Here is a 27,547-nt window from a genome sequence, read left to right as displayed (position 1 = left end):
ATGTCATTTTTTGGTTCAACCTTAATGCATAATATGCATCGTCAACAGGGGGAACATATTAGGTGTACGCTGATAAGCTGTAGGAAGAATATATCCATTTATAAGAATTGTTCATAAGAAAGGTCTGAGATCAAAGTCAATTTTCAGACCACTAGGGATCAATGTTTTTAGATAGGATATCCAGTAAGCCTCCCTTTGTAGTAGTAGGATCTCGATGTTACCTCCTCTCCTTGGTAGAGCAACATGCTCAATGCCTGTGTATTTGAGGGAGGAGTGTGGCTAAACTGTTAATATCCCGGCTCTCTGAGAGTCCCTCAGTACATCCACTGCATGTTCAATTATGAAAGACCAACACAAATACACATTCCAAATTTAGGGAGAGACTATGGTAACTTTCAATTGGGATCCGTGCTGTTGTTGTACTGGAACGGAATGTTCCATGCAGGGAATTGCCATGAATTCGTAGCATACGTTATGTAATCTTAAATCAGTTACAGACCAGAGCCAAAAAACCTATTGAGTCTTTCTTTGTTATTAAAGTTTAGGAAAAGTTCACCTGAACATCTGTAATTCCATGCTGGAGGAAATCTGAGAGCTAACCACAATGCCTATCACTCATGCATATTCAAGGTGGAAATGCATTTTAAGCGGAGTGCTCACTGCCAAGACTAGAGACAGATAGAACCGAACATGGCCATCTATGATGATTTAGAGGCAGCAATACACCCTTATTGTCCTCTCCAAGGACAAAATGTGATCTGAAATAGTTTCATTCTGTACAATAAAAATAAAAAAAACTCTGGGAAAACAGACAGGATCATTTCTGGCGTGCCTTAGCATCTCTAGAACGGTGTCTCATAAGCAAAGCAATATCGTTTTCATTCCTTTAGATCATACACTATGTACACAGTCGTCCTCAACATTACGGTCCATCAGTTTGTCCAATGTACTGTTCTACTCCAGTCTGTGTTATGAACAGTCCTCAACATATCTTCCCATTAGTTTGGCCATTAATGGTATCCAGATATCAGAGTAAATGTAGCCAGGTATAGTATGATGATGTAACATAATCGCTGAGATTACAGGGTGTGTGTGCGTGTGTGTGTGCGCGCACCCCCTGGGGCTTGACTCAAATGAGCAAGAGAGATCCACCAAGTTCTTATGGGAAATCCAATAAAACACCCATATTGATTTGAGGTGTATCCCAGATGGATGCCGGTAATAGATTCCTCTGTAATTGTGTAAAACTGATTAAATTACCTTCCAAACAGGTAGCCTGTTCAATATTTGCTCAAATATAATAATGTTTTAGCACATATGCACACCACATTCAAAGAACTCCACGATGGAGTAGAAAATATTTCCAGGAAACCGGCCCTACTGCTATAACTACTATTGTTTTACAAACTTACTATTAAATACATTATACATGTCACTGAGTAAAGCTGATCAAATAATAAGAAATAATTCAAGGCTTTAATTTACTTCAGGTTGACTTGCTACAGAAACTTTAAATCCGTCAACGTACTGTAATTGACTGAGGGGAATCAGAAGACGTGGGATCAGCTTGTCAAGTCTGCCCTCTAGTGGTACATGAGCAGAACAACAGACAATCAGCTATATCGAGAGGAGGCACACAGGCAGAAAAGTAGGGTTGCAAAATAATGGTACAGTGGGGCAAAAAAGTATTTAGTCAGCCACCAATTGTGCAAGTTCTCCCACTTAAAAAGATGAGAGAGGCCTGTAATTTTCATCATAGGTACACTTCAACTATGACAGACAAAATGAGAAAAAATAATCCAGAAAATCACATTGTAGGATTTTTAATGAATTTATTTGCAAAGTATGGTGGAAAATAAGTATTTGGTCAATAACAAAAGTTTCTCAATACTTTGTTATATACCCTTTGTTGGCAATGACAGAGGTCAAACGTTTTCTGTAAGTCTTCACAAGGTTTTCACACACTGTTGCTGGTATTTTGGCCCATTCCTCCATGCAGATCTCCTCTAGAGCAGTGATGTTTTGGGGCTGTTGCTGGGCAACACGGACTTTCAACTCCCTCCAAAGATTTTCTATGGGGTTGAGATCTGGAGACTGGCTAGGTCACTCCAGGACCTTGAAATGCTTCTTAAGAAGCCACTCCTTCGTTGCCCGGGCGGTGTGTTTGGGATCATTGTCATGCTGAAAGACCCGGCCACGTTTCATCTTCAATGCCCTTGCTGATGGAAGGAGGTTTTCACTCAAAATCTCACGATACATGGCCCCATTCATTCTTTCCTTTACACGGATCAGTCGTCCTGGTCCCTATGCAGAAAAACAGCCCCAAAGCATGATGTTTCCACCCCCATGCTTCACAGTAGGTATGGTGTTCTTTGGATGCAACTCAGCATTCTTTGTCCTCCAAACACAACGAGTTGAGTTTTTACCAAAAAGTTATATTTTGGTTTCATCTGACCATATGACATTCTCCCAATCTTCTTCTGGATCATCCAAATGCTCTCTAGCAAACTTCAGATGGGCCTGGACATGTACTGGCTTAAGCAGGGGGACACGTCTGGCACTGCAGGATTTGAGTCCCTGGCGGCGTGGTGTGTTACTGATGGTAGGCTTTGTTACTTTGGTCCCAGCTCTCTGCAGGTCATTCACTAGGTCCCCCCGTGTGGTTCTGGGATTTTCGCTCACCGTTCTTGTGATCATTTTGACCCCACGGGGTGAGATCTTGCGTGGAGCCCCAGATCGAGGGAGATTATCAGTGGTCTTTTATACATTTACATTACATTTTACATTTAAGTCATTTAGCTGACGCTCTTATCCAGAGCGACTTACAAATTGGAAAGTTCATACATATTCATCCTGGTCCCCCCGTGGGGAATGAACCCACAACCCTGGCGTTGCAAGCGCCATGCTCTACCAACTGAGCCACACGGGACCATTTATGTCTTCCATTTCCTAATAATTGCTCCCACAGTTGATTTCTTCAAACCAAGCTGCTTACCTATTGCAGATTCAGTCTTCCCAGCCTGGTGCAGGTCTACAATTTTGTTTCTGGTGTCCTTTGACAGCTCTTTGGTCTTGGCCATAGTGGAGTTTGGAGTGTGACTGTTTGAGGTTGTGGACAGGTGTCTTTTATACTGATAACAAGTTCAAACAGGTGCCGTTAATACAGGTAACGAGTGGAGGACAGAGGAGCCTCTTAAAGAAGAAGTTACAGGTCTGTGAGAGCCAGAAATCTTGCTTGTTTGTAGGTGACCAAATACTTATTTTCCACCATAATTTGAAAATAAATTCATTAAAAATCCTACAATGTGATTTTCTGGATTATTTTTTCTCATTTTGTCTGTCATAGTTGAAGTGTACCTATGATGAAAATTACAGGCCTCTCTCATCTTTTTAAGTGGGAGAACTTGCACAATTGGTGGCTGACTAAATACTTTTTTGCCCTACTGTAGCTTTCCCAAAATTCCTAGGTTTTTCATAAATCCTTGTTGGAGAGTTCTGGATTTCCTGCTTATTCCCTCCTGATTCTTTGAATTGTACAACCAAGATTTCTGGAAAAACAGGGAATGTTATGGGAATTTTGCAACGCTACTGAAAAGAAAACCAAAGTTGAGCTCATGTGCTCTAATTGTTGGGGGGCATAAAACGCTATCTGTTACAAGGTGGTGGGTTTTGGAAAATCTACAATAGAATAGTACTCAAGAGCATAATTGATCTTTCTGCAAAATTAATGAGATTGCACTTATTGAATGAGATTTGAGTATTGAAAGAAAATATAATGCAAGATGTCAAGTACCACACCCAGACATTTCAGGAGGGTTAGTAGTACTTACATTGTAGTTTTTTTCAGTATTTTGAGTAATATTATTATCAACACCATCCATGTCCATAGTAGGCGACTGTTCTTCAGTCTGAAATGGAATGTACATCTAACATGCAATACATCAGAATGCAACTACAATACAAGCATGACATGCAGTTATTGCAGTTATTTGAAAGATGATAGCAGTACTCGTACAGCGCTAGGGTTAAAAAGCCCTTTCCACGGGGCCAGTCAAATCTATAAGACTAATTATTTTTATGGAAAGCCATCATATGTTGAGCTCAAGAATAACAGTAGCTATTTAAGTAGAAGATTTAAGACACAGAAAAAAATATGCTTCTTTTTCCTGCATTTCAACATACATTAATAGTAAGTCAACAGTTTAAAGTCAGCTTGATCTGCAGACACACACTCTATGTTCTAGATGGTATTATGGTGTTAAGTTAGCCAAGCCAATGGGATAAATGTCACTCTGTTGGAACACAAGTGAACTGTGCCGTCTTACCTTTGATTTCCTTCTGTTGAACTTAAAGAATCCGAGCAGACCTTTGTTCTCGGCCCCACCGACACTTGAGGTGTTGGAACGGAAGTATTCTAACAATGAATGGACAGACAATAGGTTTCAGTTCACTCCGAAATTAAAGGTTTGGCTCACTGAGCTAAAAATAAAGATTTTCATTCATGCAGTTCATTCATTAACCCATGGGATGAAATAAACCACAGCTAGAACTATACTACATTATGCAAGTCATGTCAGTTATTAAAAGTTTAACCCATGCATACAACAAAAAGTATTCTCCATAAACACACTCTCAAGCCTCTATCTACAATCAGGCAGTTTCAACAGTAGATGGCACTACAACTAAACTTTTCCAATATGACAGTGCATCTATTCTTCAACCTCTGAAAATAAATCTAGCAAACAGTCATAACACACTGTAAGCCAGAAGGAAAGGGAAATAATATTGACTGTATCTTATATTTGATCTAAGATATGTAAAACAAGCAAACGAAACAAGCGAGATTGTCCCACGAGGAGAAAAGGAACGGCAAAGTGGGGTTAATGTGACTGTACAAGTGACTGTTAAGCTACAGGTAATGTCACTACAGCATTGTGGATGGGAACAATAAGCAGCATTCAGACAGTAATACCTGAGTAAATTAGAGCAGGTGCAGAAGACATTTTAGGTTGACGAACTGGAAACAATCACAGGATTTCAACAACATTAAGGGCCCTTGTTGCAATGCAGACTATCCTTAACTACACAAGATTCTCTCTTTATCAAAACTATACATCATTTCCCATGTCATTGGCTATGCAATCCCCCACCCCTCCCACCCCTGCCTACAGAAAAGGGGGATTACAGTGAAACTACCAACAACACTGACTATGGTATTTGACAACTGCCTCTAGTTTAACTCAAGCATCAGTACATCTCACTACGCTTTGTAAGTAGTGTTCTAATGACTAACCGTCTATATTTCCTCTCTAAGGGCAGAGTCATAGGGGGCAGAGTACACACACTGGAAGGCATGTGCTTATCGAAGCTCATTTAACCAAATATGTAAACACAAGCTCACTTATATATATTCTGCAGCGCCACCCTGATAAGATGAACTAGCCCAGACTGAATTACACCCCATGTAAACATTACAGGCACAGATGTAGCTAGCTGCAGTAAGAAAGTAATGCATGTTACTTTGATTCAAAACAATCTCACGTGTGAGTGCTGATTACGGATATAGTATTATAGATATATTATAGATATTATAGATATAGTATTATAGATATAGTAAAAGCGTGACAGAAAACAACGAAGAGAGCTCAAATTAAATATACGATTAAAACAGGTTGAGAAGAATAAGAGGAACAGTAATAGTTTGTTAACAGAGATAGGTTGGTACAGTTAGCCTGATCTCAGATCTGTTTCTGCTACAATGTCAACTCCTTAACATTTCAAACTTGATTTGATCTGGGACCAGGTTAACACTGTAGATATCATGTGAGGACATGGAATAGCCTGGTCCCAGATCTGTTTGTGCCGTCTTGTCAACTCTTTTAATCATTGTCGTACCGTAGGATGACCATAGGAATTGGCAAGAAATGTGTCACCATTCTATAGGAAGAAGTGGGGGGAGATGGGGGTATAAGGTGGTTTATTTACCAAGAGTCTGGTCCAGTACGTAGAGCTCTCTGATGCCTAGCTCGCTCAGACACTTGTCCAGCTCCAGCTCGTGGTTGCTGACATTGTCCTTCAGCAGCAGAACATGGGACGGGTCAAAGTCACACTTCTCACAGATGGCTGGGACCAGGCTCTCCAGGGGCACCAGGGGACTCACCCTCAACACCGCCTTCTGGCTCCTGTGGTAGTTCACCACCAGACGCACCGTTTTCTTTACAGGGAAGACAGAGTGACTTTAGTGCCAATGGATGGACACAGTATTAAAGAGTATTAGAGAACCTCCTAGGTTCAAACAGTATTTGTTTGACCTTGAGCTTGTCTGCAATCATGCCGATCTGGCACTTCAGGCGGGCTCAATCAAACGCTCAAAGTATTTGAAATAAAACGTTCAATTTGAACCCATGTCTAAGTTCAGTAATTAAATGGAACTTGAAAGTAAAGATCTCAGCAGTACACATCCAATGGGAAAAACTAGAGTGGAAAATATTGAGAGAGAGACAAAGTGTCAGAATCGTAGGATAAACCATGATTAAAACCTGTTAGTGTGTAGCGGGCGCTATTTTCACTTTGGGAAAAAATTGTGCCCAATTTAAACGGCCTCGTACTCTATTCTAGATCGTACAATATGCATATTATTATTACTATTGGATAGAAAACACTCAAGTTTCTAAAACCGTTTGAATTATATCTGTGAGTAAAACAGAACTCATTTTGCAGCAAACTTCCTGACAGGAAGTGGAAAATCTGCCCTGTTCCAGGGCCTTCCTATTAATTTGCCTGAAATCTATGGATATACATGCACTTCATACGCCTTCCACTAGATGTCAACAGGCAGTGGGAGGTGGAATGGGGTGTCTAGCTTGATCTGAGGTCGAACAAGAGCTTTTGGAATGACGTGTTTGGAAATTACATTGTCTTCGAAGGCGCGAGAAGGAACCCCAGATTGCCTTCTGAAAAGCTTTCGGTATACCTGGTAGATATCTCCGGCTCTGATTTTATTTGATAGATGTGATAAAAACATCATAAAGTAGTTTTTTTCAACCGAGTTGTATCAGTTTATTGAACGTTTATTGCGAGTTTTGGAATTTTCTTTTCTTTGCGTCAGGTGAAGTTGGGCACGTTTGCGCCACATGGCTAGCTATGGTTGCTAATTCGACAGGAGAAGAGGACATTCTAAAACCAAACAACGATTATTCTGGACCAAGGACTCCTTGTACAAGATTCTGATGGAAGCTCAGCAAAAGTAGGAACCATTTATGATGTTATTTCGTATTTCTGTGGAAAAAATGTTTAGTCCTATTTTCCACCCTTATTGCGGGCGCTGTCTCGCTATAACGTAAGCTGTTTGTTATGGTAAAGTTATTTTTAAAAATCTAACACGGCGATTGCATTAAGAACTAGTGTATCTTTCATTTGCTGTCCAACATGTATTTTTTAGTAAAGTTTATGATGAGTTATTTGGTCAGATTAGGTGAGTGTCAGAAATATATCCGGAGATTCTGGGAAAAAGTTGCTACATTTTCACAATGTATAACCACGGTTTTCAGCTCAAAATATGCACATTTTCGAACAAAACATAAGTGAATTGTATAACCTGATGTTATAGGACTGTCATCTGATGAAGTTGGTCAAGGTTAGTGATTAATTTTATATCTTTTGCTGTTTTTTTGCGATCGCTACCTTTTGCTGCTGATAAATGCGGTTGCGTGTTTGGCTATTGTGGTAAGCTAATATAATGCTATATTGTGTTTTCGCTGTAAAACACTTACAAAATCTGAAATATTGGCTGGATTCACAAGATGTTTATGTTTCATTTGCTGTACACCATGTATTTTTCATAAATGTTTTATGATGAGTATTTAGGTATTTCACGTTGCTCTCTGTAATTAGTCTGGCTGCTTCGGTGCTATTTGTGATTGTAGCTGCAATGTAAAACTATGATTTATACCTCAAATATGCACATTTTTCGAACAAAACATAAATGTATTGTGTAACATGTTATAAGACTGTCATCTGATGAAGTTGTTTCTTGGTTAGTGACTAATTATTTCTATATTTTGTCGGTTTTTTGAAAGCTACCTATGCGGTGGATAAATAGCGTTGTGTGTTTGGCTATTGTGGTGAGCTAACATAAATATATATTGTGTTTTCGCTGTAAAACATTTTAAAAATCGGACATGTTGGCTGGATTCACAAGATGTTTATCTTTAATTTGCTGTATTGGACTTGTTAATGTGTGGAAGTTAAATATTTCAAAAAAATATTTTTTGAATTTTGCGCTCTGCGAAGGCAGCAGAATGTTGTGGGTGTTCCGCTAGCGGAACCCCGGGGCGAGAAAGGTTAACTAAAAACTTCACTCCACCTCACTTAAAAAGAGGTTATGCTTTACTTTCAGCTTTTCCCTTAGAACGTAGACATTTGTTGACAGGCCTAGGGGAAGAGGGGGTGAGACTATCACTCTAAGGTAACTGAGGCTCGGAGCCAAGTCGAGGCCTGACAGAGAGGGCCTGTGTGTGGGCAGCCACTGCCTGGTCAGTCCCAGGGTGTTTGGTGTACCTATAGAGAGGGATCACAACAACAGTGCCAGCAGCACTAAGAGGGTTGAGGTGGTTGTTATGAAGAACACAGGTTGAATTCCAAATGGCACACTATTCCCTATATAGTGCATTACTTTTAACAAGGTCCCATAGGGATCTGGTCAAAAGTAGTGCACTATATAGAAAGTAGGGTGCCATTTGGGACAAACACCAAAAGATACTGTTATCATGGAGGCCATGACGGTCACACACCAGTACACAATGTACAGACTTTCCTTCTGAAAACATCATGTCAACCACTTACCAGTCAAGGGTGTGTAACAATCACAACTGTTTTTGTGTGTGGCTATTTGCTAATATTTACTGATGCAACTTATAAAAAAAAAAGGGTTTATACTGTGCATGCTTATTACAAGTCATAAAATGCATTACAACCACATCATAATGCATTATACCGGTTGGCTTTAAATAAAATATTACCCACAATGTCGATGACTCAGAGTGAAATAGTGTCAGACTTTGGCCATCAGCCAAAGGGAGGTCAAAGGGAGATAGGGGGAACAGGGCCCCCAGGGCCAGGGAGGCCTGAGAGTAGAGTAGAAATAATGCATGGTAACTAAAGGTAAGGCACTCATGAAAAATTCACATGCTAGGTAAGTAGGAGGAGACTAGGAGACACTGGAGACAGAGAGAGAAGACACTCAATCAGCCACGAGAGCCGGCAATAATCCCACTGGTTTAGAGACTGGCTCTACAACACCTGCTGCCTACCTTAGCATGAGTCCTTTTTGGTTTTTGTGGCCTTTCCTGCTGCAACGATTTAGTGTCAAAAGGTAAAGGGCGATCGCACGGTTACATAGAGAATCATACATCACATTTCTTAGGTGTCAACGGTTAGGTTCAATGAATGCTGAAAACATCTTATTCATTGTATCCCAAAAACAGTCAACGATACCCACCCGTGCACTACAACAACAGCAAAAGGCCCAGACCAGAACAAACTCATTTCCAATAACTTCATGAAGTGCAACATACATGTGCATTCATGGAAGGCTAAACAGAGGATAACTATGAATCCTCAAGTTACAATAAAATCAGCTAATTGCTTATTAACAGTCACATTGCAGCTACATATCCTCAATCAGTAGAACAGTATCAAACAAACACACACACACACACACACAGAGATCTCTATAACAGGGTCAGTATCAGCAGGTACTCACCTCTGGCACTTTAGGCGGAGGTTTCCGCACCACTTTGTTCTGCAACACTTTCTCCCTGATGCTTATGGCAACAACATCCAGGGACCCCAGCAGGCTGTTGGGCTTGAAGGCTAGGGACAGGCCCTCACTGGACAGCAGCTCCAGGGTGTGATAGGCTGGGTTCAGGTGGTACCGGCTGCACAGATCCACCAACAGGTCCATGAGCGCCTTGCTGCACAGAGAGGCGAAAGCAGCACAGGAAGCCAGGCTGAGTCACAGACAGGAAGCCAGGTAGAAGTAGAGTCACAGGCTCGTCAGAGTAGAGCGGGACAGAATAGTCCAAGGTAAGTCCCTATTCTCTAGTTACCGCACTTCTTTGACCAAGAACCACTACTTTTGACAAGACCGCTATGGGCTCTGGTCAAACGTAGTGCACTATATAGGGAATAGGGTGTCGTTTGGGATGTGACCTGACTGACAGATAGGGTTACCTCCTTTAGCTCCAATAGGAATACCTGTAATTACACTCATGCCGCTCGGCTTACAGCATTAGATAAGCCTGCAAATTGGTACATAAAAGGCTGATTTAATGATCTGAACTCAGTGACGTGTTAAATGAAGTAGAAAGTTAAATGAATTACAGATAGGAAATCTAGCCTTAGTCAATTGACAATAAATTACCCATCTGGTCTACTTATAATATATGTATGCAGGGATGGAAATTACGCTAGCCTGAGGCTAGTACTTTGCAAATAGGGCTGGTAGAAAATGTGCCAAACTAGCCCGTCAGGTGACTGGCATTTTGTATTTCAAATGGCACAGATTTGGCTAGAATAATGTAACCTGGGCTAGTAAAAATTGTAGTCTACTAGCCCGACTGGCCAGTGTCCTAAATCCTTCACTTAAGAATGTAGAATGTCTTAATAAATCCTGATACATTGTTCTGTTTTTGAGCGTCATATGAAGTCCCATGTCATGGAATACAGAACGTCAACTGACGAGGTGTCAAAGGGTAACTGTCAACCCAGGACAGAGAGAAACTCAAGGATGCTTTCTACTGCCTGCTGGGAGAAGACAGCTCATATGACAAAACTGCTTAAGGGCTGCTCTGAACAACCAACTCGTAATGACCAGAGCAAAGTTCGCTCATCACAAGTCTTACAACTGCATCATAATGCATTACACATTAGCTATAGGATGGAGAGTTATGGTTCATTCGAAAATAACAATGTATTCATTTTTACTACAACTTTCTTCTTAGAATACCATATCTAGCTAGCAAATGAGGCTTTGACAAGACACTGGAAACACAACACATTGATCTGTATTCCCTATCATAATGAAAACAGTGTGACTAGTGTGACAAAACCCTTACACACCATAATGGAGAGGGTGTTGTCTGACTGCTTCCTGCACACATGAACCAGGTGATTACAAGACATTTATGACACCTGGATGAAACTCCCTTGGGCTTTATCATGCACTGAGACAGCAAAACAGATTTCCCATAAATCAAATGACAGTCAGACACACAAAATTTGGATTGTCCAGATTTTTCATCTGTAAATGCTCTACAGATGGTCGTACTATCAACAAACTTATCTGTTGATAAGCAACTGTATGCTAAGGTTACGGTTAGGTTTAGAATACGGGTAAAGTTTAAGGTTAAGATAAGGTTTAAGGTTAGGGCTAGAGATGTGAGATGTGATTTGTGCTCAGTAATGTGTGAATCTATATTGAACAAAAATATAAATGCAACAATTTAAAAGATTTTACTGAGTTACAGTTCATATAAGGAAATGGATGTGGATCAGAAAACCAGTCAGGATTTGGTATGACCACCATTTGCCTCACGCAACGCGACACATTTCATTCGCATAGAGTTGATCAGGCTGTTGATTGTGACCTGTGGAATGTTGTCCCACTCCTCTTCAACGGCTGTGCGAAGTTGCTGGATATTGGCGGGAACGCTGTCATTCAAGTCGATCCAGAGCATCCCAAACAATGGGTGACATGTCTGTCTGGTGAGTATGCAGGCCATGGAAGAACTGGGACATTTTCAGCTTCCAGGAATTGTGTACAGATCCTTGCGATATGGGGCCGTGCATTATCATGCTGAAACATGTGGTGATGGCGACGGATGAATGGCATGACAATAGGCCTCAAGATCATCCCGCAGGTGATCTCAAGACCATCCCGAAGAAGCCGGATGTGGAGGTCCTGGACTGGCGTGGTTACATGTGGTCTGCGGTTTTGAGGCCAGTAAGTTGAACTGTCAAATTCTTTAACGCGACATTGGAGGTGCCTTATGGTCAAGAAATTAACATTAAATTCTCTGGCAACAGCTCTAGTGGACATTCCTGCAGTCACTATGCCAATTACACGCTCCCTCAAAACTTGGAGACATCTATGGCATTGTGTTGTGTGATAAACCTGCACATTTTAGAGTGGACTTTTATTGTCCCCAGCATCAGCTACTTCATATGCCACACCTGTCATGTGGATGGATTATCTTTGCAAAGGAGAAATGTTCACTAAGTGACGTAAACAAATTTGTACACCAAATTTGAAATTAATAAGCTTTCTGTTCGAACTAGAATTTTGTTTTGTATTAGATAGCTAGTTGAAATGTTACTGATAGTCTAAAGATGGACGATCCAAATGAAGTGTTAGCCAAATGACTTGGCAAAGAGCATCACTTAGAGTAAAAGGCAATGGAAAAGACGGCCCCAAGTGAGAGAGATGACGACCACTGTACGAGCCTGATCCCAGATCAGTTTTCTGTCCAGAGCAGTTGGCAAGACTTCACAGACAGACCTGGGATCACAGTCCTATATTGGTTCACAAAAAATACTGTTTAGAAACTCTCACATGCCACTCATTAACAGCATTAACAGAGGCCCTCGTCTTGTTTTCTGCATGAGGGCTGGAGTCCTGGATGGCCTAGTCTGATTCACTCACTGCTCCAGCAGAAAGAGAGAGAGACCCTCATTAAGTCCAGAGAGGCTCTGGCAGGTCAGCTTCTCACAATGTGCACACACACACACACACACACACACTGATTCTGGGCCACTGAGGGAACCTTGAAAAGGCCTCTCCGATCAGATACCAAACAAGGCCACATCCACATACATAACAGAGTCTGTGAATTGAGGGTCGAAGGGGTAATGTGTACGTGTGCATATGTGACGAGTGTGTGGTGTTGCCTCTCACCTGCCGTCCACTGTGCTGTTGGTCTGGTAGCCTTGAGGCAGAGTGATGTGGAGGTCTACGCTGGTCCTCATCATGTTCTCCATCACCATGCTTCCCATACTGCCCTGCGCTGAGCCTCCCCCGTCAGGCACTGCGTTACGGAAGATTCTCCTGGGGGCGGGCTCGGGGGCCAGGGGCGGAGGGGGTGCTCGGGACTTCATCCTCTTCCTGAGGGATGGACAGAGGTTAGGCATAAGGTTAGGGATAGGCATATGGCTAAGTTTTGGGTTAAGTTAAGTTTTATAATCAGATATTTTAGAGCGAAATTGTCATTTGCAGATTGGCCTGAATGTGGCAACCTAGAGAAATGAATTATGTTGTTTTGGCTCGGGGGCCAGGGGCGGAGGGGGTGCTCGGGACTTCATCCTCTTCCTGAGGGATGGACAGAGGTTAGGCATAAGGTTAGGGATAGGCATATGGCTAAGTTTTGGGTTAAGTTAAGTTTTATAATCAGATATTTTAGAGCGAAATTGTCATTTGCAGATTGGCCTGAATGTGGCAACCTAGAGAAATGAATTATGTTGTTTTCTGCCAGAAAAGGCAGTCTGGTCGTCATGGTGATTCAAAGGGAAATAGAATAGACAAGACTTTGCACAACTTTGCTGTTTTGCACTGGGATAGGTGACAACAAACATAACAGAGGCAACTTGAATGGCAATGACTTTCTGTCTTTCAGCGAGATTACATAAGCAAGTCTGTCTCCAGATATGCAAAGGTTGTTTATTGGTTGTCAGGGTCACAATGGTCTGTGTTGATGTGATGTTCCATTCAAATCTGACACCAAGGACTTTCCTTATCATGATTTGTTCATTATTATAAAAACTTAATGCAGTTATCTTGTTTTATAAATAAGAAAAGGGGAGGTGCTCTACAAGTCTCTCTGGGTTTTTAACCCCTCCTGCACATGCTCTTTTCGTTTGCCTTTTAAACCTTTATCACATTCTTTTGTAGTTTCTTGTGTGCAAATAAATAAATAAAACAATTATTTTATACAGTATAGAGATGATGTAACCATCTAAACACACAAGGATAAAGATAACCAGCATGCATTGCAATTCATCCAAACTCATGTCTGTCATTATACTGTATAATGCTTCAATATATAAATGAATAAATAGGCATAAAATAAATGTTCAACTCTTTTTTTGAGCCCAGGCGGCAGCTCTACACTGCACCAAAATACATGGCGCTAACTGCACTGATGGCAGGACTTTGAAAGAAGATTATCTAAATCATTAGTGGTCTTAACTTTCACTACACCTGACTCTGTACGTATTTGACACGTGTCAGGAACAAATTGTAGCTTTGTCTCAGCACACACCATTATCTCGACTATAATATACAGTTTACAATGATTAATGCTTTTTCGCTTCTAGGTATGTTCAAAAGCTACACACTTTCTCCCTACTGAGCAAACAACAGTATGAGAAATCTGCACCACTCACGTCAAGTCAGTCCTTGGGCTTTTGATTAAGCGTTCTATATATCAGTCCATGTTTATAAATCCTTCCCAAGGACTGGGGCTACAGGGAAAAGGTCTCTTCTAGGAGCCTTGAAGACAACTTGTTCTGTGAAGGTGGAGAGTAGGCATGCATGTGAACATTCAACAAACTACCGTGCTTAGACTCTAACCTCACCTAAGTTAATTATTAATAACTAAGTCCGGCATCCATCCACAGAGTAATTGAACCATTGAACCACAATTGTTCAAAACACTACAGAGAGGGCGATTAAATGAAAGGAACTTCATGATCAAAACCAGTGTACTGCAGTATACCACTATGAATGGGTCAGGGAGACTGCACCTGTGTAACTGTGTGTTTGATATTGGGATAACAATATCAAACGAGACTGAGATCTTAGCATTCCCTTGTCTCCAGAGTCAGCCAACGCACACACACACACGCGCACACACACACGCGCTTTTGGGCGATTAGAGAATCTCCTAAAGAGAGAAGAAAACTCAGTTACTGAGCTGGGCAGTAAGTGCAGTTTCCTCAGTGACTGGGTTACAAATGGACCTTTCACAGAACCACTCAGTCCGCTCTCTCCACTTCATTGGCCAGTTGTGAAAGGAATCAACCCGAGATATTTTTTAATTGAACACACAATCCAATGGAAACACATACAAGATTTTGTTGAATGACTGAGAAGGTCACTTCTGGTGACTTTTTTAAAGGACATTGTACTCCAAAATACATGAAAATTCAATGATATTCTCTTCCTTTGAAACTCATCTGTAAATCAAGGACAGTTTCATTTTCTCTCTTGAGCTCAGTGACATCACCAGACAATTCTATATTAACCCTAACTGGGTACAGATGTCAATTCAGTGTCTATTCCACGTTGGTTCAACGTCATTTCATTTAAATTATGTGGAAACAACGTTGATTCAACCAGTGTGCCCAAAGTGCCTCGGCAAAATAAAACAAATACTAATAATAAAATAAAGGTTAAAACATTTTTTTGAAGTAGTGGCAATGACTTAGTAAATACAGTGCCTTCAGAAAGTATTCACACCCCTTTACTTTTTCCACAATGTTTGGTGTCATAGCCCGAATTTAAAATGGATTAAATTGAGATCTTGTGTCTACACACACAATACCCCATAATGTCAAAGTGCAATTTTGATTGTAGAACAATTCATTTAAAAAAAATGTAAAGCTGAAATGTCTTAAGTCATTAAGTATTCAACCCCTTTGTTATGGCAAGCCTAAATAAGTTCAGGAGTAAAAATGTGCTTAACAAATCACATAATAAATGTTGCATGAATCCATATTCAATAATGATTTTTTAATGACTACCCAATCTCTGTACCCCACACATACAATGTGGGGTCCCTCAATCGAGTAGTGAATTTCAAGCACAGACTCAACCACAAAGAACACACAAAGTGTGGCAAAGAAATGAACATTTTGTCCTGAATACAAAGCGTAATGTTTGGAGCAAATACAATACATCACTGAGTATCACTCTTCATATTTTCAAGCATGGTGATGGCTGCATCATATTATGGGTATGCTCGTCATCGGCAAGGGTTAGCCTAAATCTACACCGGAGTTGCATACCCCGACGACATTATATGTTCCTGAGTGACCCCGGTTACAGTGTTGGCTTAAATCAGCTTGGAAATCTATAGCAAGAATTGAAAATGGCTATCTAGCAATCATCAACAAACCATTTGAATAATGTTTTAAAGAATAACAGGCAAATATTGTCCAGTCCAGGTGTGCAAAGCTCTTAGAGACTTACCCCCAAAGACTCACAGCTGTAATCATTGCAGGATTACATTGCAGTAGGGATTGTCATAGATAGCTACAGTATGGTTACACTATGATATGTTCAACAACATCACCCCACAGTACAGCACAGGGGACTACAGTAGGGAGTATCCAGTGACTAACCAACCAGCTAGGTGTTGAGAGGAGTGGCTTACTACTGCTAGAAACCTAACCTAGCTGTTTAGACCCAGTGGGAGTGTGTAAGCATCACAACAAGCCCCACAGCACAGGAACCGCAGTAGCTGTAGGGTATCTAGCTAACCAGTGAATAGGTGCTACTTCTATAATCTGACCTGGCAGTTTGTTACCCTGGTGTTGTGTTAGACTGATTACGAGATTAGTCTGTGTGCATGGGACTGTTCACATTCCAAGGCCCAAATAAGACTCTGCTCCACTCTAGGCAACTATCCAGTTGGAATAAGTCAACCCCTCTGTGCTCTTTCTGCCACAGGGCTCAAGTTCATATCAATAATGCTCTCTGTTGTATTGGACAACAATAAAGGAAGCAGTGAGTCAGTGGGAGATACAACTCACTGACTAACTCTGCAAGGAAAGACTGATAAGAGCTTGTACTGTATGAGGTTCAGAAGTTATCCTGACAAAATAATGATGGAAATAAATATTCCTTCCTTCCCTGGGTCTTATTAAAAAAGTGGAATATGTTAGTCGAGTTTGGGACTGTAGTGTATTAGAAGCAGGAGCCAGTTTAGACCTGATGAAGAGAGACGTACACAATGACAACCTGTCATTTTAGAAGTTGAAGGTAGGGGAAACACTAGCTGCATCTCAAATGGCACCCTAATCTGTATATGGTGCATCACTTTTGAGTAGAGCCCTATAGGCCCTGGTCAATCTAAAGTAGTGCACTATAAAGTGAATAGTGCGCCATTTGGGACACAGAGACTGTGGTGAGAGACACCTGTCATGGCCAGTTCTATGCAGCACAATGGGATTAGACCCAAACAATGGGAGCACTATCCTCTAAAAAGTAGACACTGCATTTAGGCATACTATGGAGTAATAAAACAAGTGACCCATTTCACTCCAACAGACATTTATTTTACTGACCATAATTAGCACATGAAATAGCTGCATATTATTAGTAACAACATAATATACTACATATGAACTAGGATCCTATTGGAACATACTGCTATTTGTGTACTGTGTGTAAGGTAAAGGAAAATCTTAATATTCTATTTCCTGATCTTATAGTGCATTTCTTAGCATACAATAACATGAAGGAACTGCTCAAAATATAAACATTGAAGATTTGATTTAAATGTTTCTATTAATAATATTAATAATAATATGAAAGGACAAACAAGTAAATATAATACTTATTTGGATAATTATATAGTTCACCCATTGTTCTCATTGTCTGCTAAAGCAGCTTGATCTGGTTTTAGAAATCTTTGGCCATCTCATTTGGGATCTTTCAATACCACAACAGACTAGCTATTGATTAAGGACTGAGGAAGAAAAAAAAATCTGCCTTCATTTGGAGGGTGTCCAAGTGCTGAGAGAGAGAGAAAGAGAGACTGTCAGCACACATCAATGAGAGACTGTGGATTGCTGCTAGTGTTCCCATAGAATTCCAGTAATTGAGCCAACGACTATCTACATGTATTTAAAAGCACATCTCGGCAGAAATATATATATAAAGCCTCCTGAGTGGCGCAGCGGTCTAAGGCACTGCTTCGTGGTGCTTGAGGAGTCACTACAGATCCGAGACCGATGAGGCGGCACATAATTGTCCCAGCGTCGTCCGGGATAGGGAAGGGTTTGGCCTGCCGGGATGTCCTTGTCCCATTGTGCTCTAGCGACTCCGGTGGCGGGCCAGGCGCATGCACGCTGACATCGGTCGCCAGTTGTACTGTGTTTCCTCCGACACAGTGGTGCGGCTGGCTTCTGGGTTAAGAGAGCAGTGTGTCAAGAAGCAGTGCGGCTTGGCAGGGTCGCGTTTCGGAGGACGCATGGCTCTCGACCTTCGCCTCTCCCGAGTCCATATGGGAGTTGCAGCAATGGGACAATTGGATATCACGAAAAAGGGGTAAAAAGTAAAAAAATAAACAACACACACACACACACACACACACACACACACACACACACACACACACACACACACACACACACACACACACACACACACACACACACACACACACACACACACACACACACACACACACACACACACACACACACACACACACACACACACACACACACACACACACACACACACACACACACACACACACACACACACACACACACGTTTGGGGTCACTTAGAAATATCCTTGTTTTTGAAATAAAAGCACATTTTTTTTGTCCATTAAGGAACAGACGCCTCACAAGTCCTCAACTGGCAGCTTCATTAAAATAGTACTCGTAAAACACCAGTCTCAACGTCAACAGTGAAGAGGCGACTCTAGGATGCTGGCCTTCTAGGCAGAGTTGCAAAGAAAAAGCCATATCTCAGACTGGCCAATTAAAAGAAAAGATTAAGATGTGCAAAAGAACAGACACTGGACAGAGGAACTCTGCCTAGAAGGCCAGCATCCTGGAGTCGCCTCTTCACTGTTGACGTTGAGACTGGTGTTTTGTGGGTACTATTTAATGAAGCTGCCAGTTGCGGACTTGTCACTCTAATGACACTCTAATGTACTTGTCCTCTTGCTCAGTTGTGCACCGGGGCCCCCACTCCTCTTTCTATTTTGGTTAGAGCCAGTTTGCGCTGATCTGTGAAAGGAATAGTACATAGCGTTGTATGAGATCTTCAGTTTCTTGGCAATTTCTCGCATGGAATAGCCTTCATTTCTCAGAATCCAGAATAGACTGACAAGTTTCAGAAGAAAGTTATTTGTTTCTGGCCATTTTGAGCCTGTAATCGAACCCACAAATGCTGATGCTCCAGATACTAAACTAAACTAAAGAAGGCCAGTTTTATTGCTTCTTTAATCAGAACAACAGTTTTCAGCTGTACTAACATAATTGCAAAAGGGTTTTCTAATGATCAATTAGCCTTTTAAAATGATAAACTTGGATTAGCTAACACAAAGTCTCTTTGGAACACAGGAGTGATGGTTGCTGATAATGGGCCTCTGTACGACTATGTAGATATTCCATTAAAAATCAGCCGTTTCCAGCTACAATAGTCATTTTCAACATTAACAATGTCTACACTGTATTTCTGATCAATTCGATGTTGTTTTAAAATGGACAAAAAAAATGCTTTTCTTTCATAAACAAGGAAATTTCTAAGTGACCCCACACTTTTGAACGGTAGTATGTATGCATGTATATACACACACACACAATACCAGTCAAAAGTTTGGACACACCTACTCATTCAAGGGTTTTTGTTTATTTTTACTATTTTCTACATTGTGTGTGTATATATATATATATATATAAAAATCATATTTTTTGCAGCGGTTGCAACAATTAAGAGCCACCTCTGCTAAAATAATATAGGGGAAACACTACCTTGAGAAGCTCTTTAACCCTTCCACACGTTAGAACTAATGCTATTCTTGTCGGTTGTCACTTGAGTTTCCCCCCTATTGAGCAGAGGACAGACAGTGAATACCCTCACCCTCAGCCACTCCACAGAGCAACAATGGCAGCATGCTCTCTGGGAGCCATGTGTTCTCATAGCAACCTATATTTACACCACTAGGAGAGAGAGACTTGCTCTCTATTTGGTAGCAGCTGGGAATTTATGACTGATAGATGTATCCTGCAAAAAGTGAATGACCCACATGCATCTAGGGGACATTTGAGCTCCACAGAGGCATTTGTTTGCAGTTGCTAAGAGCATGCAGCTTCCTAATTCAGCATATGCCCCGACTCTCAAATGACAAACCACTCGACGGGTAGACTAAAGCCCACCCTGTTTTATTGCTGAGATGGCAAGGTCTTCATTGGCTTTCTGATGATAACAACCTGGCCTGTGCTCTCTGAAGTGTCCATTTAAAACTGTATTTGGCTCTACTACAATACCCAGTTCTCTGAGCACAGTAACACGGAAAACACCAACAGGTAGCCTAAAGTCAAATCAGTATAATAAAATAATGTACCAAGAACTAGATCATGAAGGTTGTATTGGTTTTTAAATGCAAACATAAGCCCATGAATATTTTCATATATGCCGTTTTCATTATGTTTAGGTTATGGTTCGCGGTGTCTCCAAAGTTTTTTGGGGTGTATCATTTTTGTTGCGTATAGATTTAAAAATGTTCTCCTTTTAGATAATGATAGCGGGTGAGTCACTATGGAGGTCTATGTGGATGTTTCGGTTGTAGACTATGTAGAGGGTGTATTCCGTTCCAGTCCAGAGCACTCCAACATCAGACACTCCCCCCCCCCCCCACCATGGCCTCTTCCCAAATGCCATGCTCTATCATTACCCACCCACACACGCTACACCATGCTCAGAATACTCCAGCTCTGCTAGCCTCGGACCGTTCCAAAGCTGCTGGTTCTGGGAGGGACTGTACTGACTATAACCACATCTCTCGGGGAACAAGTGAACACAGTTCCTTTGGCTCTAACAAAGGTGCCTTCTGGAATAAATTACTCATTAGCAGCAAGAGAGAGAGATACATGAATAAGAGAAGAGCATCTCTGGGCTGCCGTTCTCGCTGACATCCACCTAAGGGAGAGGCAGAGGCACCACTTGTCGTACTGTAACAAACCAGACACCACCTCTCTTCCCTTCACAGTAGTCAGAGACATGTAAGCTAGGTGCCTAGGTCTGGTCATCTGCTCCTGGTTGGTTGGTGACTCAGGGCTGCCTGGTCTATGTATGACTGAAGGTGAGACACCGCATAAGTAATTACAGCCACAGGAAAAAACAGTCAACATATTCACTTCAACTACACACTCTTAGAAAACAGGGCTCTTTGGCTGTCCCCATAGGTAGGATCCTTTGGGTTCCATGTAGAACCCTCTGTGGGCAGGGTTTTACATGGAACCCAAAAGGGTTCTAACCTGGAACCAAAAGGGTTCTTCAAAGGGTTCTCCTACGGGTACAGCCCCCAAAAACTTTTGGGTACTAGATAGCACTGTAATTTTAAGAGTGTATGCATGCCGCCTACCTAGTGAACAAATAATGACAAAGCATCCTCACTTCAAAGTACCTCAGGAATGTCTTAATGCAACTATTAAATATAGCAAACACCATAGAGCAGTGTTCTGAAGTCCTTTCAGAAGTAGGCCATTGACACAACAAATACATACAACTATAGTTTACTTATAAGACACATGGCTGAGTGGACCAAACAAAGCCTCTGAAGCCACATGGTGCAGTACTGAGTTAATAGGGTAATTATTTTAGCATGCCATATTACTGCAGATATGTCAGTGTCCCAAAGGGCACCCTATTTCTATATAGTGCACTACTTTTGACCAGGGCCCATAGGGCTTTGATCAAAAGTAGGGAACTATGTAGAGAATAGGTTGCCATTTGGGAAGCAGTCTAAGTCTCTGCTCTGATCCACTGACCGCTTCAGACCACGGTCTCAGACCAACTCTCACTTAACCATGACCCATGTCATGAGAAGACCTGTCCCCTTTAATAGAGACAGTGTTCCACATGTGACTGGACAGGATTCAGTCTCTCTCAATCCCAGACAGAACCTAATCTTCGAGGATTGCACATGCCAGTGCAAACAAGAGACCCCTATACTGTACAGCCAACACTTTACACCAGGTCTGCATCCCTACAGTATATAGTGCAGTACTTTTTTACCAGAGCCCTATGGGCCAAAGTCAAAAGTAGTGCACTATATAGGGAGTAGTGTGCCATTTGAGATGCAGACCAGGATTATACTGTATAACCTGGCCCTCTAGACCAGCTGCTGTGTGTGAAACCATCCCTGGTGGAGGGTAATATCCCACAGGACAGGGAGTAGAGCACTGAGCAGTGGGGACTGGGGAGGGAGGGCACAGAACAGCAGGAAATAACAATTAGCATGTTCCATATTCCCTAAGCAACTCCCTCAATTAACAAAGCTCTGCTGCAGGGAAGGACTCAGAGAAACACATATTATACCACTCCTCTTTTAGCCATAGACACTTCCAGTCACAGAATGAGACTAACATATGATTATGGTATTTGTTAAATAAGGGGAGGCTACTGCAGTAAAGGTGTGAAAAGGAAATAGATGTAAACTAGTGTCAGTACTAGTATCACCGTATGATAACCTAAAGCATCATTATAATCAACAACTGCTCTTCCTCTTACTCAGTCTGCCATCCACAGTGTGATGGTGCAGGTGAAATAACAATCACAAACATCCAAACCAACCAATGTAAGAACAATACCATTAATGGATTATTACCACACCTAACACACAGGATTATTACCACACCTAACCTAATATTTGGGGCTAGTCTCAACTGTACACTGTCTTCACCACAAACCCACCTACCACACACCCCTCAGACTACACAGTCTGACAGTGGCCCAAAATAGGTCCTGTAGCTTAGTGCTCAACTTGTGTTCAAACAGCCCCTCATATCCACCATGCAGGAGAGGACAGTGCAACTAGTCAACAGACTGCTGTAGAGTAATGACACACTTAAAACGTGTTCATGTTGCCCTCTTGACTACAATAATTACATTTAAAAGCAATCAATTTCCTAAAATGGTATGCATGTGTCTACATAATTATGATGTAACCTACCAATAAGTTGAAAAATATTCTCTTCAAAACTATTCTTACTTGAGTTGTAACTGTGTAAACAATAGTAAAACTAGATAGGGCAGGTCCCAATACAAGTAGAGCATATGCACTGCAAAATCCATGGATGTAATTCATCTGCTGCGTGTGGTAGCAGTCAGAGAACTATTTATAAAGACTAGTGACAGGCAGTCAGAGAACTATTTATAAAGACTAGTGCCAGGCAGTCAGGTCATTTTAAACCCGATGGCCAGTAAAACAGGAATAGTTATTTCCAGCCATATACCACCGCCAACAATACATCACTCCTCTCTCATCTTGCAAAAAGCTTAAAATGATCTTCTCTTGAAAAACAAATAGAAATGCCTGCTCTGGAGACAACTTGGGCTGAGACCCATTAATACACCCTTATAGATGGTCCCTTAGCTCAGACACAACAACACCAGGCCCAGGCATTTACAGTAGTAAACACACACACACTGCTAATTAAAACTCTTGGCCTAGGTCTGTACACTTTAGCCTTTTAGACCTGGGACTGGAACTGCTCATAGTCCCTAAAACACACACAATGCTCCAATTCACACAAAAGAGAAACAACAAATAGACTCAAGCTAACTCCAGAGCAGTTATACTGTAACTATGTCACAATATACAGTGAGTATCCACATGGTTGAAACACACCAAAACAGTAAGCGGGAATATTTTGCAATTGTGTCATCTTCTGTATGACAATGTGCAAAATAAATATATACATAAAATTAAACACATACTGTTGTAATCAGGATTGGACTCCCTATAACGTCCTATAGCACAGTAAGGCAGAGCAGGGCTAGGAAGAGCAAGGATCTCTGGGCTACCTAACCAAAAAATGCTGGCTGGTGTCTCAGGATGTCTGAAAGTTGTATCTCAAATGGCACCCTAATCCCTATGTAGTGTACTACTTTTGACCAGGGTCCATACACAGCCTCAGACATTAATTACAGACTGCCAGTTATCTGCCTACCTGGCCTTTACAGGTCTTCATTTGGTAAAGTCCTTCATCCCTTTGAAACCACATACTGCTTTAGTAGTTTCCACTGAAATTGCCTGCTCAGATTTCCAAATCTAGTCATCCATGTACCAAAAATAAGCATTTAATCTCCTCAGAAATGGACTGAGTCCCAAATGGCACACTAGTCTGTTGACAGGGACCATAGGACACTGGTCAAAAGTAGTGCACTATACTATATAGGGAATAGGGTGCCATTTGGGACATAACTCATCTCCTCAGAAGTGGACATTCTTACCTCCCTGTGAGTGTTTTATGGGCTCCGTTTCGCTTTAAACATCCCTTCTTGTTCTTGCCATGTAAAATAAAGCTGCTAACGCCACTGTGATGACGTTAGCTGACTTACTGACAAAAGGAGAACATCCTAACAGATGGCAGATGTCATAGTAATCTAAAGACAACCTTTTTAACCAACTGGTAAAGGTACTACTTTCGACATGTTACGTCAGGATAAAAAAATTATAATAATCTAATAACTGAGTCGTTCCCCGAAATGAGTGCCTTTTGCATCCTTTCATATTTTAAGGAGAAATTGTGGACAAATATTGAATTTGAAAAACCTGTTATATTAAATGAAGTACCCTTTAATATAGACCACATATAAAAAATCAGATTTATTGAATTTCTATGACTAAACTTTTAGCATTTTGACATGTCCCTCTGTGACTTCCAGGAAGATTTTAACTCACTTAACCCCAAGTTTTCACCATCATTGTAAAGCCATAATTTTGTTGCTTTGATAGTCATTTCTGAAAACTATTATTTATCTCATGTGATTAGTGAGTCCTCAACCCTGTAAATAGGCACTTACTATAGTAATTTCTTTATTTAATCTCTTGAGAAGGGAAAACATGTTTTTTAATAAGTTGAACGTGCTCTTTATGACATAAAATAAATGTGAATTTAATTATTCTTTTTTTTGCCAAGTTACACTACTCAAAAGGCACCTAATCAATGGAATGACCCAACTACTACTTTTCTTGACCAGGGATCACTTGAAAAAGAGATTTGAAAAATGTTCAGTCAATGGGAACAACCAAGGAACTGGCACCACTGGTCTCCAGAGGGACAGGCAGAGCAGAGAGGAATGTTCAGCAACTGCTGTCTTTAAATAACCACTATTCATCATGTGCTTTCTGCAACATGTCATAGGAGGTGATTATATAAAAGCCTTCAGCAGGGTGGAGGAGATGCAAGACCATGGGTGCAAAATACAAAGGATTTTGTTTACTTGCAGGTAATAAGGGTTGTGGACTTCAGCCTACCACAACACCAGTAAATAGATTCTACCACATTATGACACCTGAAGGATAGAACGTGTTGCGGCACAAAAAGATACAGAATAATTACTATACAACAATCCCAGTACAGAAGTGTCCGATTTACATCTGTAAGAAGATTTGAATTACACTGTATGATGTAATTGTGTAGATTAGGATATATTTAAAGTGCCTAAACAGCGTAACCCAGCAGTTTTAGAGATTGTTTTGTGTTGCCGTCGCCAATGGGAAGAAGATGCAGCATATTGAGTCAACAACAGAGGTGACAAAAGAACTACAGAGACAGTAACAATTCAGTATGCCACTGCACAAAAGCTTCTGTTGTGGACTGGTCCACAGTTGTTTTCCAATCAGGGGTCATGCAAGTTTTTTCCCCATAGAATTCAACTACAATGGAATTCTCTGCCTGTCAATACATACAATACTGTATGCTATGACTTTTGATGTGTCTACTGACAACTACAGAGAGAGAGAAAGACTTTTTTAGGCTTACAATTCATGAAGTGTATATTGTTTTTAAAGAATATAGCCTCATATATACATATGATATATGCAAAGGCCTGCTAGGTGGCAAATTGGCATTCTCCATGTTTCTCTTGTATCAAGTCACCTTATGACCAAGTCTGTCTCCATCCCTCAATATTATGATAATTGGATTGTTTGAACAGTTATTCAAACACAATACTTATTAATATACACATTTGGAGTGGGAAAGACAAACAGTTATTAGAGACCTCAAATTACTCACACTTACCCTATTGGAGGTTTTGTGGCTGTGTTGACTTCTCCAAAGTCCATCTTCTGCATGTGGCACTGACTGTTTTTGCTAATATCCAACTTCAATGGTAAACGTTTGGCTATCCTCAATATTTTCCTTTTGTCCTGTCATCTGTCATCAAGGACACCAAAGCTCTACTGATATCTAAGCCCGTTGATATCCAAATAACCAAAAGAAGGACAAAAACACAAAAAAAAAGTGTTATTTTATCATTTATAATTCTTAAACAAAATGTAGGTGCTATTTTTCTAATGAAACAATAGTTGAGAATTTTGTTTGGTTACTTCTAGGCGAAAATGCAGTCAACACAATGTCAGTAGGCTAGGCTATTTAAAAAAAATACACATTAGTTTCACATTAATTACAAAATAGGATTTATTGGTCCATTCAAAAGTGACTGCTCAAATTTGACAGTCATTTGCAGACTGAAGTCCTGCAACATAGTAACAGTTGTCTTCACAACAAAAAGTCGCAGCGCAGAGATACAAAGTAACCGCATAAACATTCAGGGTGTGATAGGTAGAATAGTTTACTTACGTCGACTCAAACATTGTTTTAATTCATATTCTCATAACAGGCAATTGCAAAGCGATTTCGGAATAATCCGTGTAAATGCCGGTTGTCCCTGTTCTAGTCCGAGCCCGCCTTCGTCAGCACTCAAATGTCAATCATGCTCATTGGGAATTCACTGCCACTTCTTGCCAGCTCCAGAAGGCGAGCAAGCAGTAGGATTGGGACGCACGCAAGGCAAAGCATCCCTTGCAATATTTAATTCATTTAAACCCCGCCCATTTCTTTGCACACAACAACAGCCTACATTACACACATCGCTGATCATCCAAGAATATCTAGAGAACATTGATATTTCACTGTTCAAATAAACTGAAATGAACAGAAACTAAAAATATATTTCTAACTACAATAATGTAATTATATTGTGAGATACTTATTGCACAAAGATGGAATGATTTTAGTCTTCAGATCAGATATGGATCGATCTGTTTGAGGATTGCAGGAAATCATGTTCACTTTTAACATGTATAGTGTAATTATCATACTTTTATTAATGAATAGTGACGGAGTTACATCTTTGTCACACACTCTGCCCACAGGAGGTCACTGTGTGACTTCAAATCACACAATATGCTGTAGCCTAACCCATTTCCACTGTGATAATACTGTAGTAAAGAGGAGAGAAACATTATGTGTGTGTGTGTAAAAGACTTGATTTACATGAATTACTGCAGTGGGCAAATCGGAGTCACAAAGGGTTTCTTGGTCTTAAACAAATCTACTTTGAAAGGAAAGTATACACCTTACACAAATGTCTATCATTTTGAGTTTGCATCGCAATATTACACTTTATATGCATTACAGAAGACTGAAATATAACAACATCGTTTGACATAGAAACACCAGATTTTTTGTGTGTTTAAAAAAAAAAAAGTATGTAATTTGGTAAATTGACTG

At 40.8% G+C, this 27,547-nt stretch overlaps 1 protein-coding gene across 6 annotated transcripts in view; it reads right to left on the bottom strand.

Moving 5' to 3' along the window:
- The window catches only part of LOC139573567 (protein cordon-bleu-like), a 56,696-nt gene extending 29,891 nt beyond the window's left edge, over positions 1-26,805 (bottom strand). For 2 of the 6 annotated variants that reach the window (XM_071397172.1, XM_071397177.1), the window contains exons 1-8: positions 26,615-26,805; positions 26,054-26,221; positions 12,956-13,162; positions 9,764-9,974; positions 5,986-6,214; positions 4,973-5,017; positions 4,326-4,414; positions 3,831-3,908 (exon numbers count right to left, since the gene is read on the bottom strand). In XM_071397172.1, coding sequence (XP_071253273.1) covers positions 3,831-3,908; positions 4,326-4,414; positions 4,973-5,017; positions 5,986-6,214; positions 9,764-9,974; positions 12,956-13,162; positions 26,054-26,106 — 912 coding nt within the window. In that variant the 5' untranslated portion in view covers positions 26,107-26,221; positions 26,615-26,805. Of the gene's footprint in view, positions 1-3,830; positions 3,909-4,325; positions 4,415-4,972; positions 5,018-5,985; positions 6,215-9,763; positions 9,975-12,955; positions 13,163-14,439; positions 14,567-26,053; positions 26,222-26,614 lie in introns of those variants that run through there. The other 4 variants (XM_071397175.1, XM_071397173.1, XM_071397174.1 and 1 more) reach the window with 4 other exon arrangements.
- Positions 26,806-27,547: the final 742 nt, after the last annotated feature.

This window comes from Salvelinus alpinus, chromosome 4, assembly GCF_045679555.1.
Source record: "Salvelinus alpinus chromosome 4, SLU_Salpinus.1, whole genome shotgun sequence".
In the NCBI taxonomy this organism is placed as follows: Eukaryota; Metazoa; Chordata; class Actinopteri; order Salmoniformes; family Salmonidae; genus Salvelinus; species Salvelinus alpinus.
This window is presented reverse-complemented; position numbering and strand designations above follow the sequence as displayed.